Source organism: Delphinus delphis, chromosome 2, assembly GCF_949987515.2.
Source record: "Delphinus delphis chromosome 2, mDelDel1.2, whole genome shotgun sequence".
Taxonomy (NCBI): domain Eukaryota; kingdom Metazoa; phylum Chordata; class Mammalia; order Artiodactyla; family Delphinidae; genus Delphinus; species Delphinus delphis.
In genome coordinates, this window is record NC_082684.1 from 120,006,340 (window position 1) to 120,019,373 (window position 13,034).

Sequence of the window (13,034 nt, forward strand, 5' to 3'; positions counted from 1 at the left end):
AAACACTCTTAAAGGGGATGATATCCTGCTGCTTGTGGTTTTATTTTATTTTGTTTCTGGATTCATGTAGAACAGTGTGGACTCTTGGGGGTCCTCAAGACAGTTTTAGGTGCCCATGAGGCCAAAACTAATTTCATAACAATACTAAGATATTATTTGCCTTTTCTTTTTTTTTTTATTGGAGTAAAATTGCTTTACAGTGTTGTGTTAGTTTCTGCTGTACAATGAAGTGAATCAGCTATATGTATACCTATATCCCCTCCCTCTTGGACCTCCCTCCCCCGTCCCCCCCCATCAAGGTCATCACAGAGCAGGGAGCTGAGCTCCCTGTGCTGCACAGCAGGTTCCCATGAGCTATCTGTTTTACACATAGTAGTGTATTTATGTCAAACCTAGTCTCCCAATTCATCCCACCCTCCCCTTCCCCCCCGTGCCCACATGTCCGTTCTCTGCATCTGTGTCTCTGCACTGACTTTTGCACTGATGGTGTAAGAGCTGTGGTGGGTAAAATGGCAGGTACCTCAGCATTAATCAAGACAGTAGTCCCAGAGGGTACTAGTAGTTGTGTTCTTCACCACAAGGCAATCTCAGTAAAGACTGTTCCAGTTCCATTTAGGAATCTCTTTGATTTAATTTTATTAAATCTTATCCCTTTCAGTATGTACCTTTTAAATATTCTGTGGGATGGAAATTGAAAGTATTCTTACTGTGTAATGAAGTGCTGTGATTGAATGGAGGAAAAGTACATCTGTGATTTGTTTGAGCTGAACCAGCAGCATTTTTGGTGGAATACCATTTTTACCTGAAGGATGGATGGACAGCCAAACTATAGCTGTTTAGGCTTTGGTATTTGGTAGACATTTTGTTGAAAATGAATAAAGTGCGTTTGTCACCTTAAGGAAAACAACTTACAGTATTTATGGGGAGTCATAAAATTTGAGCTTTCAAGTGAAAGTTAGAATTTTGAAAAGCCTGTATATTTGTATTTGCCACTGGGATATTGCCAGTTTCCCAACATGTAAAGACTTTTTTGAGATTAGTAGAGATAATAACAAAAGTAATTTTTTGATATCATGTAATAAATTGGGTCAACATTTGGAAGATCTGCATAATAACCCAGGTAACCAGTATTTTCCAAATGACTAATGCATGATGTTACAAAATCATGCATGGGTAAAAGATCCATTCAGAGGGCAAAACAGACCAATGGATTTTAATGTGAAAGAGTATAAAGAAGTTCATTGTTGTGGCTTCAGATTCCATATTGCATCTAACCTTTAAAAAAACAACTCTTGTTGAGTTTTGGTGAAGTATCAAAGAAGATCCATGATTATCTAAAAAGGCCATTAAAATATTACTTCCTTTTCCAACTACCTATGTGAGTCTGGATTTTCTTCATCTGCTTCAATCACGACAGCATATTACAACAGATGGTACGCAGAAGCAGATCTGTAAATCCAACAGTCTTCTCTGAAGCCAGACCTAAGAGATATTTGCAGAGATGTAAAACAGTGCCACTCTTCTCATGAAACCTTTCTTGTTTTGAAAAGCAGCTTTTTCTTCCCATAAAAACTTATTTCAACTGATAATAAATTTATTACTATTATTTTAAGTGAATCAATAAGTATTTTTAAAATTTCTGAAGTTTATTTTCTAGATATGATGAATATAGATGGATATAACACACATAAACAAAAATTCTTTGAGGTCCTATAATTTTAAGAGTGCAAGTCAGTTTAGAAGACTAGTACCCTGGATTCTAGATCCCAGTTTCAGAGATTCACCGTGCACAGCAGCATATCAGAGGTGCCAAGGAGTCCTTGAGTAAGTTAACCACTTAACTGTTCACTAAACACATTTTTTTTTTTTTTTTTTTTTTTTACATAGCATAGCAGGCTCTCGTATAAATTACTCTTAAGGCAGAGAATATGCCAATTGGGTTTGTGTTTAATATCCAGAGGAGTCTAAGGTAATGCACTGATCTGTGTTTCTAGTAGATGCTGTCCAAATACTTGAAGCAGCTGCTCAGTATGCTTCAGTGGTAGGTAAAAGGTAGTGCTGGGTTGTATCAATATTTTGATTTGTATGTTTTAAGGAATTAAAGGAGTTAATAAAAGGAATTAATTATTTAAATTAAATTTTAAATAATTTTAATGTATTTAATAATTTTAAAATATTTTATTTAAATAAAAACTTTTTAAATAAGTAAATTGACCAAAAGGAATTTGAAAAATAAAGGGCTCATACTTCTAAGAGAAAAAGATTAGGTAAATGGGAATGAGTTGGATAAACTGTTTTGCAGAAAATTAATCCATCAAGTACTTAAGATTGTTACTTTCTAGAACATCAGTTACGGGCATTTAAAAATACTATTTTATAAACACTACAGTAACTGAAATCACAGGCATTTAAAAATACTGTTTTATAAACACTATATGTTTTTATTTAAATATGTCTTTAAATTTTAGTCATAGTCAAGTAGTATGTTTTAGCTGCAAAGTTTTAAACTTTAAAAAAAGTAAGAATATAAATCATGACTTTAATTTTAAGAAAGTGAAGTTTAGGCTGTGGCTTTCTCAGCTAAGTCCAGCACAGCAGCAGGTAGGTATGTAAGCAGATGACCCCATACAACCCCTCGGCATCAGGTGACCTTACTCCTGTGTTCCTTTCAAATGCTTCTTTAATCAATTTCTTCGCACTTTTTTTTTCTTTTTTTTTTTTTTTTAGTATGACTTACCAAAATAGTGTTACCTTAGTATAACTCTTTGGGGAAATAATTTGTGTAACACATTTTAACTAAGGTTATTTTTGATTATTGATTTTTCTTCTCATTGGGGATTTTGCTACACATCTACATTGTAGTCTTATTAGGTTATTTAGTCCCAATGATTAAAATCACTTTTAGAAATAAATAAATAGTACACAGTTTTAAGTCAAATTACACCACATTTTAAGGTTCTTTGATATGGAAAGTATTACCTTATTCTGTACTATTTCTGTCATATTTGTATTACTTTCTATTTTTTGTGTAGGTTTCTAGGGATTTCTGTTATTTGTTAGGAAGCAATATATGCTTTTGTTTGGCTTAGTGCAAATGAGAAAAATAGGTCAAAGCTCGTGTGCCTGTGAAGAAAAATGTAACAAGTGGACAAATGTCATCAAGGCTGACATTGTGTACTTTTGGATTCTATTTAAGAGTTAAATCAGAGTAGCCTTTTATTTTACAATACCATGATTTTTATTTTGAGGTGAGCTCGCAACTACCTTTGTCCTGTAAAATAAGATTTAACACATTTCATACTAAGTCTTTGTGAAGGGAATTCAGAGGCAAGAGCAAAGGAATAAAACGTGTTTATGGTAGGGTCTTAAAATGGGAAACTGAAATAAAACAAAGAGGTATTGGGAGACCATTCCAGATGTTGGCCAAAGATGGAGAGTGCTAAATAAATAAGTTTAGCCTATTATAAATGCAGTGGTGGTCATGTCAAAAGGAGGTGCTTTAGGATATTTAATTTTCAAAATTATGCTGCTGCCCTGGTTTTGTAATTATACTAGACCAGACCCTTCAAAAGCTGATTTCCTATTTTATACCAGCCCAATTATTACTAATGATGGGCTTCTTTACCAAATGGAAAGACTAATAACCCTTTGAAGTATTATGTAATCCCATTGTAGTTCATTAGTATGAATAATAGTTTGTAGTGTTTCTGCATCCCCCATAGTGTTTATAATTCCTTAAATTATACTCTTTTTGTGAGATGTCCCCCAAGGTCTCCCCTGTCATCCCATGGACAAGGCAGTTGCTATTTAAGAGGACAGGAGTAATTTTCTAAGACGCCTGGTAAACAGCATGCACATGTGTTGGTTTTTTGCTTTTGTTCCCTTTATTCTCTTTCTCTGCCGCCTTTTCCTCTGCCACCACCTCCTTCTTTTTCTTGCCCCTTTAATCTCTGGGACAGTGCATTTTAAAGTACATAGTAGGTGCTCAGTAAATACTTTTGAGTGATATATTGACAAGAAAATAAATAAGAGGCACATCTCAGAGATACTGCAGGTTCTGTTCCAGACCACTGCAATAAAGTGACTGTTGCAATAAAGCAAGTCATACAAATTGTTTGGTTTCCCAGTGCATGGAAAAGTTATGTTTAGACTATATTGTAGTATATCAAATGTGCAATAGCATTATGTCTAAAAAAACAATGTGCGTATCTTAATTTTAAAAATACTTTATTGCTAGAAAATGCTAATCATCATCTGAGCCTTTAGCCTAGTAGTAACTTCAAGAAAAGGATCACTGATCACAGATCACCATAATAATATAATAATGGCAATGTTTGAAATATTGCAAGAACTACCAAAATGTGACACAGAGACATGAAGTGAGCAAATGCTGCTGGAAAAATGGCACTGATAGACTTCCTCAATTCAGGGTTGCCACAGACCTTCAATTTGTAAAAAATGCAGTATCTGCAAAACACAATAAAACGAGGTATGGCTGTACTTCTTTTTCAGTCATAATCTTCTATTCCTAAAATGATATTCTTGAAAAAATGGGTCCTTAAATAGTCTTAGAAATAACAGTCATTACAATTAGTCTTTATTACTCTTTATTATGTAGCCCGCTTTTCACTCAGTGCTACTACCTGGCAAGGTGAGGGAATATCTGTATATTTGTGGAGCAGTAGTATAACGACACAACCTCACTTCATCACTGCACAGCTTTTTTATACTAAGTTCTCACATCTCTGCCGAATCCAGGTCATGTAGTGATTTCCAGAATATGATTTCCATCAGTTTGCTCAGCACTGTTTCCCAGGACTAGATTACGAGTTGTTCTTTTACTGTTAAGTTGTCAGCTAGTTTTCTTACCGTCTTAACACCAGGAAGCTTCATCTTCCAAAAAGGAGCCCTCTACTTTTCTGAGAAGGGGAAGCAAAACATATCCTTACAAGTATTTAAAATTACTATTTTAACATTTATTTACCAAATACTCTATAGCTCTTACTATATGCCTGGGAACTATTGTAAGCACTTTACCAAAACTAATTCTTTTTGTGCTTGTAAGGCCTATTATGTAGATGGTGTTATCCTTAGTTCATAGATGCAGAAACCAAGGCAGGAGGCTAAGTAGCTCACCCAGGAGCTACTGGGGCCAGCACTTGATGCTGGCTGCAGAGTTGATGCTTTTAACCACTCTGGCCTTTACCGTTCAAGGTCTTTCTGCAGACAGGAATTATACATGGTCAGGAAATCTTCAAAAGATCACATTCTCCCCAAACATTAAAAGACTGCCACAACACACTGCTTAAGAAGATTCGGTAGCAAACTGAGTAAAACTTTCTGATATTTAGGCATAGAAAGTGCATTTTTCCCTGGGAAAGGCTAATGCACCAATAGCTTCTGAGTGTGGTAGTATTTCTGTAGCTGCCTCCCTTGAACTTATTAAACAATTAAAAGTCTCCCCTTTCCTCCAGCTTCTAGTAACATTTTTAAAACTTTCCTTTAAGCCCTGACCAACAGCCTCGTCAAAGCTTTTCCCCCCTGCCTGGTCCCAATGACAAAGCCATCTATTTTAGATTTTTTTTTAATGACAACCCCCTACTTCCACGTCCCAGAATCTCACTTGGTTATCTAATGCTGCAAATTTTAGTGGCTTAAAATAATAATAATTGATTATTTTACTTCTCTACTCCAAGCAGTGTCATCTGGAGCCACTTGACTGGGGCCTCTCCACTGTCAAAAGGGCTCACCCTGATGGCTGGCTAGTTGTGCAGGCACTTGGCTGGGAGCTCAGCCTGGATGTTGGGCAATGACCTCAGTTCCTTTTTGTAGACTGCTGAGACTTCTTCATGGCGTGGTGATAGCTGTGCGCCAAGAGTGAATGTCCCAAGAGCCAAGTGAAAGCTATGATCTGAGTTCCACCATAGTCATGAGCCCACCCAGTTTCAAGGAGAGGGAACCTAGATACTGTCTCTTAATGATGGGGTATCCAGTCACATTGTAAAAAAAAGAGCATGAGGCATAGGAGGTACTGCGGTCGTTTTTGGAGAGTATAATCTGCCACAAAACGAGACCATCAGAAGATCCCCTATTTGGAACCTATTGTCTCCATCTTTTCTATCTTAGCTAAGCAAATTCCAATAATACAGGTTTTCCACATTGTTAGATGATATGTTTTCATTTAAGTACACATGTATATTTATATATGTCAATTCTATGTCATCTGTTTTTTGCCTGAATACATCGTGGTTGTTCTTTTCATTAATATTATACTTGAAAAGAACCTGCCATCTATTAGGAAAATCAAATTCTTTAAAAAAAGAAGATTCAAATCTGATACATATTCTGGTTTGCATTTGCAGATCAAATACTATAAGCATTTATTGAAAAATGACAGTGATAATTTATTCTTTTCCTAAAGGTAGCCCGTGAATGGTGATGAAAAATAATTCAAAACAGGTTAGAAAATGATTTGCTGTTGACATGGGTGTGTTTTGCAATGAGCTGTTTTATACATTAAGGACAAGCCTATTAAGTGTTCATTTGTTCAACTAGTATTTGTTGAGTATTGTGTTAGGCATTGGACTTTTGCATTGGCAGCCAGAAATCATCTTACCCTCATGGAACATGTGAGGAAGATGGACATTAATGGGTAATCACCAAGTAAATGTAAAATCATAGCCTTGTTAAGTACTGTAGAGAAAAGGAGCTCGGAGAGAATCTGATGGGGAACCTGACCTCATCTCCCTTTCAGCAGTGCCCTTTTAGTAGAGATCTGGACGATGAGGGGGACGTACCTCACCAAGAGACTCATGAGTGAGTGCTACAGCCTCACAGGGATCCTTATGCAGACATCCACGGATACACATGCCCCTAGCTTACAGCCATTTTTAGGAAAGCAGTAGCTTCAGCTGTGATTCTGTTAAGAGACCATGTATTAAGTACCTCTTGGAAAGCACAGGGCTTACAGAGCAGAGGTCTAAGTTTTAAGGACTCTTTTTCGTTTATAAAGAATTACTTAATTTTGAATAATGGTGATCCCTGTAAATGAGTACTATTCAAGTAAGTACTAAGTATAGCAGTAGTACTCCATGTATGGCCTGGGGACCCCTGGAGTTAGCCAGACCCTTTCAGGATATCGAGGTCAAAGCAATTTCCATAATAATACTAAGACATTATTTGTCTTTTCCATATTCCTTCTTTTATGAGAGTAAGTGGACTTCCCCAGAGACTGGATGATGTGGTTTCATCACAACAGATTGGGTGTAGGAGCATATATGAGAGTTCAGCTATCATCTGTTAAGCCAGACCTTTAAAAGGTTTTCAGAAATGTGGAAGAATGCCATTCTTCTCATTTATTTTTGAGAATATTGTTACCTTCATAACAATGGTATTTATGCTAACTAACATATAATGGGTTTATCTTTGTTATTTTTAAATGAATTAAGTATTTCTGAAATTTCTGTTTTAACTTCTAATATGGTGAAGTGTAAAGAGTTTTTTTTTTTAATTATTTATTTATTATTTATTTATGGCTGCGTTGGGTCCTCACTGCTAAGCACGGGCCCCCTCCAGTTGTGGCGAGCGGGGACCACTCTCTGCTGCGGTGCGCGGGCCTCTCATTGCGGTGCCCCCCCTGTTGCGGAGCCTGGCTCCAGGCGCACGGGCCCAGCAGTCGCGGCCCACAGGCTCTAGATCGCAGGCTCAGTAGTTGTGGCTGGTAGCTCTAGAGCGCAGGCTCAGCAGTTGTAGCTCACAGGCTCTAGAGCCCTGGCTCAGCAGCCGTGGTGCACAGACTTAGCCACTCCGCGGCACGTGGGATCCTCCCGGACCAGGGATCGAATCCGTGTCCTTTGCATTGGCAGGCGGATTCCCATCCACTGTGCCACCAAGGAAGTCCCTGTAAAGAGGTTTCGAGGCCAAGAAGTTTGAGAATCGCTGAAGTATAGCATCCTGCTTGACTTTGAGCATGTTACTTAGAGATGCAAGCAGTCTGTAAAATGGGGATGATGATCAAAGTACTTCCCTTGTAAAAGGATTAAACGAGTTAGTATATGTCGGGAGCTTATAAGACTACATGGCACAGAGTACACATTCAACATATGTTAGTTTGTATTATTATTACCATTTAACATGAAAGTAGAATTTATGTGAATCCAAACACTTCTGAGGCTCTGTGGCAAAGAATTTTTGCTTGTGTTTGTGGTCATCTGTATTGATTCGGTAAAACGAAGTATTCAAAAGTGAAAGAAATTGCATTTTGTAATTTTTCTTTTGAGTTGGGTTATAGCAGAGGTTTTTATTGGCAGATGGTCAGGGTGGCATGTCTGAAGAGGTGGGGATTCAGAATAGCTTGGGGTGCTTTTTCCGTGCCCCGCCCCCCTGCCCTCCCAGTCCACGCTCTCCCCACAGCCAAGTTCTACTGTGTCCAGAATCATGGTGAACAGCGGGGCAGATGTCATTTGGGAGAGCTCCCCGGGATTGTGTTCTGTGCCCTGGACAGTGAGCTGACAGGAGGAGCCATGTTAGAAAGCATCTCTTTTAGTTCTCTCACTTTTCACGTTGAGAAACTGAGGCCCAGAAGAGTGATTTGCCTCACACTGGTTCACCCAGCATATTAGAGGCCTACCTGGGACAAGAACTGACATTTCAGTTTGTACTGGTAGGCATACCAGGCTTAGAGTCAGAAGATATAGTTTTAGCCTCTGTCTAAAAAGCTTTAATTGGTCGTCTGACATTGAGCAATTGACTAAAATCCCTGATCTTTAGTGTCCCTATTTGTAAAATGGAGGTGAAAATATCGACCATCCCAGGGATGTGAAAAGGATCAAATGAGACGCCGTATGAAGGTACCCAGGACATGTCCTCTTAGCTAGAGTCTCTCTGATCCTTTGCATGTAAAGTCCACAGAGAGACACTTCCCAGTGAAATAAACTATTCTTTCCAGAACCTTAAAGCCCGCCTTAAATGTTGTGCTTTTCAGCTTTGTAACATTTTCTTTTTTGTGTCTTTATAGGACAGCCCAGAAACTTGCAGGACCTGTGCCGAATTAAAATTCGACAATGTATAGGCCTTCAAAACCTAAAGCTACTTGATGAACTACCAATTGCCAAGGTCATGAAAGACTACTTAAAACACAAATTTGATGATATCTGATATACACAGAACTGTGAGCAAGATTAGGAGTTATATTCCAGATACTTAAAAGGCTTTTTGCCTTGCACAAAGTATATCCTATGCAATTTCTGATTTGCTGTGAAATCAGAAAGCAGGTATACACTTTTAGGTTTTGTTTGTTTGTTTGTTTGGTTTTCATTGTAGGGGAGGGATGTTTTTATATATATAAACACACACACACACCCCCCACATGCTTGAAGGTCTTAATTTGGTTTCTTGGTCCAAGTTTACGAGGTTCAAGCTTTCTATACAATATTGCATTTAAAACAATTGTTTTTCCAAAATGACACAAGCAGGTTAGGAGTGGAGAATTTACCCTTTCCAAATTTATGGTTTCGTTGACGTGCACAATATTATAAACCAGCAGAGCACTTGTTACAGTTTGGAGGCACAGTTTTACCCGGGGCATCCTGGGTTCTACTGGAAAATGCTCTAAGAAAATTTTAAAGTAACGCTGTCACCTCAGTCATTTTTAATGAGTACAAATTGGCTGTTTCAAACTGTTCTTTTCCTAATTAATGTAGCTTTGGATGACATAAATCCATTACCTCTGCTTTCCTGTTGGTGTGCTCTTGTTTTAAACTTATTTTTTTAACAACTGTAGTACACTACCCAGAGACATTGCATCTCAACTTCTGTCTCTAGTTGAATTGTGCTTTTAAAAAAACTAATGGGAAAGAAAATAACTTTGTAAAGCCCGTGTATTCTGTTTTTAAAACAGTGCCTCCAGTGCAGTACTCTTTCTGGTGTATTTTATCCATTATTTCACTTGATGTTCCTCATTCCACAGCTGGCTTTGACATGCCTGTGAGAACAGGAACCACCACTAATTTTAATTGCAGAACCATAGTATGTCAGTTGCAATTTCCATTTTAAGCTTTGTCTTTTACTTCACTTTAAGCCGAAAATTTCATGTCCTGGTGGTAGAGTATTCCCTAAAAATAGCCCCAAATATTGTTAAACCATTTGGCTTTAATGGTTAAATAATTTGGGGTGGTTTCATGGTGTTTTTTTCCTCCCAGTTGAAATAAAATTTCTAAAGGGTAAAATTTCTAATGGGTGCACATTTGTAAATCTGGTTAATTCCTAATATGCTAATTAAGCATTTCTTATCTATTTTAAAGTTATGCACAGTGACGCTCTTCAGAACAGTTATTTTCTGGGTTGATTGGCATATGTTTGCAGTGTAAACATAAATATGATAAAGTGTCAATAACAGTGGTTCTAGAGGCATTAGAGATCTATGGTGATGCCCTTGGAAATGAGTTCTGTGCTTGATTTGTCATCATATTAGTTTCAGAAGAAACTTTAAAAATATCCCAGTATTGTTCTTAGTGCTTTAGGAAATTTCAGAATAGTTACATACCAGTAATAAATTCGTTATCAGAAGTTTACAAGATGAAGGGCTTCTCTTGTCTGAATTTCACCTGAAAAGTATAACTAAGCAGAATTAGGAGTCTACTCTGGCTTTACCCTTTTCAGAGCCAGCAGTGTTATTTCCTCAAGCACAGAGTTTATTCTCTTGGATGCAGAGTAGCTGTGGCATCAGATGTCTGATCTGCTGGGCCTAGGCTGGGTACAGGTTTCTGAAGAACGGGCAGCTTCGGGAAGAGGTTGTTGTGGGGGATCACGGATGGGCTACATAGCCTCTTCTACAGGGAGCCACTAAGAGTGTGGCCAGTTTTGTAACCATCCCAAAACTGTAACTGGAACATGATGGATAGAAATGGGTGGTCTGTCTTTTTTTTTTTCGTAAAAATATCTCCAAAAAGTTATCTTCTGAGAGAGAGTCCTTTATGAAGCTAGGAGCTGAGCTGTGTTCTCATTCTGGAAACCAATAGCCAGGTCAGAGCTAGGACACATTTGCGGCATCAGGGACCTGGCATGGCCAGAAATGAATTGTGTTACTTCTCCCTGAAACCCTGGGCCCAGGGAGACGAGGAGATGGGAGGGCTTGTGGGGTCCTGCACTCTGAGCAGTGGTGTTAATGTTACATTTGCACAGGACTTATTTCCTCATGTGTCTATTAATTTATTCAGTTAGTTCAAAATGATTTTCTTTCCCCAGCCAGTCAAAGGTTTCCAAATTAAGTTAGCCACTGCGTTTGAGTCAGGGAATTCCAAGTAAAAAGGTCAGATGAAGGTAAATTCTTTGTTCTGTATTGCTGCTGCGACTTCAGAAAAAAATTATGAATGCTCTTCCTGGAATCAAAATTTCTATTTAATGAAGAAGTGTATAATTCCATTATTTATTGTTTGAGGTTTCATTTTTCTGGAAGTTTAAAAAGAATGTTTTTGTTGTTGTTGTTAATAGAATCCCAATCACATATCATATTTAACAGTAACTAAAATGTCTCCAAGTTGGTAACTGGTGGAATATAGGGATGAACATGCCGGTCTGCACTTGAATTTGATTGGCAGAGAAGCTTTCTGTAGTAACATAATGAGAACAAATATTTTCAGAAAATCAACTGATTGGTTTTTCCAGAATCTTGACTGAAATGTTCAGAATAGTATCAAATTTGTCACTGATCCTTCTATGTTTCTTTTGAAATTTATTATTTAAGCCTATTACTAAACCTTTATAGACATATATTTGGCAAGTACACCAAAGAAACCAGCTCATAAAAGATTATGATCATTAATGAACTTCAAACCTCATCTTTTAAAAACAGACTTTTTTGTGTGTAAATATTTGTGTTTATAAATGTACAGCAGAGTAAGTTTTTTAGATTATTTAATTCCCATATTTCTAAACTATTTACCACAGAATAATCCATGCTTGTTAGTTTGGAGGACTTGACTATTTTGTTTTTTTAATTCATTATCAGTCATGCTTGGAACAGCATTTCCGCTAGAGAATTCAGTGTTCTGGCAGTAGCAAGAGTACACATCTGGAGCGTGAGGGAGTCTAGCTTGATTTGTCAGATACACACCCTATGAGACGAAAATGTGTAGTTTAATTACCAGAGTGGACCATACAAAAACTGAGATTCTAACTTTCTTGCAGAATTGCTCATCAGCCCAGAATGTGATTGGGATGAGGCCCTTTGCCCACAAATTTAGCTTTCATGTAACTCCTAGTGTGTTATATCATAATGTATTTTGTTCTTCCTTTGTAATGTAAGTTTTGCTTTGGGTCAATTTGAATTAAAAAAAAAAACTTAAATCTGGTTTAAAACATATTGGAATTGTGTTTTATTTCTAGTCTACCTTAACTTTTTAATACTTCCAGCTATTTGGTCAAAAGAAACAGAACGCTGTCTTTCATTCCTCAGCATTTTAGATAATTGGGAATTGTGTAAGAATGTGATACAGAAAACAGCACCATTTTGGATCAGATAAGGAAGCCCCCCTCCCTTTTTTAAGGTATTCTGCAAATACCTACCAACAAAAGACTATCTATCCCATTCTTGAGTGTGTTGATCCAGCACTGAGCCTTTTGGGGCCGTATTCACCTCTGCCTCACCTTGACTGAGGACAGAGTTTGGACCACAGCATCTCTAAGCACAGAACAGTATATTCAGTTAAACAATGAATTTGAGGTAGTTTATTAGCTTACAAGAGATAGAAGGAAGATAACTTTGCTTTCATATTTCCTCTGTATATAAGCACAGCTTGATTTAGGAGAGACCTCAGACTAATGTGAATGATGCTGTGCTAAGAAGAAGGGAGGACAGACGACTTAGCACCCCGTGCAGAAACACAGTGTTTTGCTACCATAACCTTGTTACAGACTTGTCCAGGGTTTGGCACAAATGAAAGCCAAGAATGGGACATCTGAAACTGTTCCTAATGATCAGCAGGGGAGTTCAGATGTGAAAAAGAGCTGTGTTCCTTGGAAATCTTGAGGTCATT

The 13,034-nt window shown here is 37.6% G+C and overlaps 1 protein-coding gene across 1 annotated transcript in view; it reads left to right on the top strand.

Moving 5' to 3' along the window:
- The window catches only part of ASB7 (ankyrin repeat and SOCS box containing 7), a 48,990-nt gene extending 36,645 nt beyond the window's left edge, over positions 1 to 12,345 (top strand). Inside the window, exon 6 of the mRNA XM_060005515.1 lies at positions 9,017 to 12,345. Coding sequence (XP_059861498.1) covers positions 9,017 to 9,156 — 140 coding nt within the window. The 3' untranslated portion in view covers positions 9,157 to 12,345. The remainder of the gene's footprint in view (positions 1 to 9,016) is intronic.
- Positions 12,346 to 13,034: the final 689 nt, after the last annotated feature.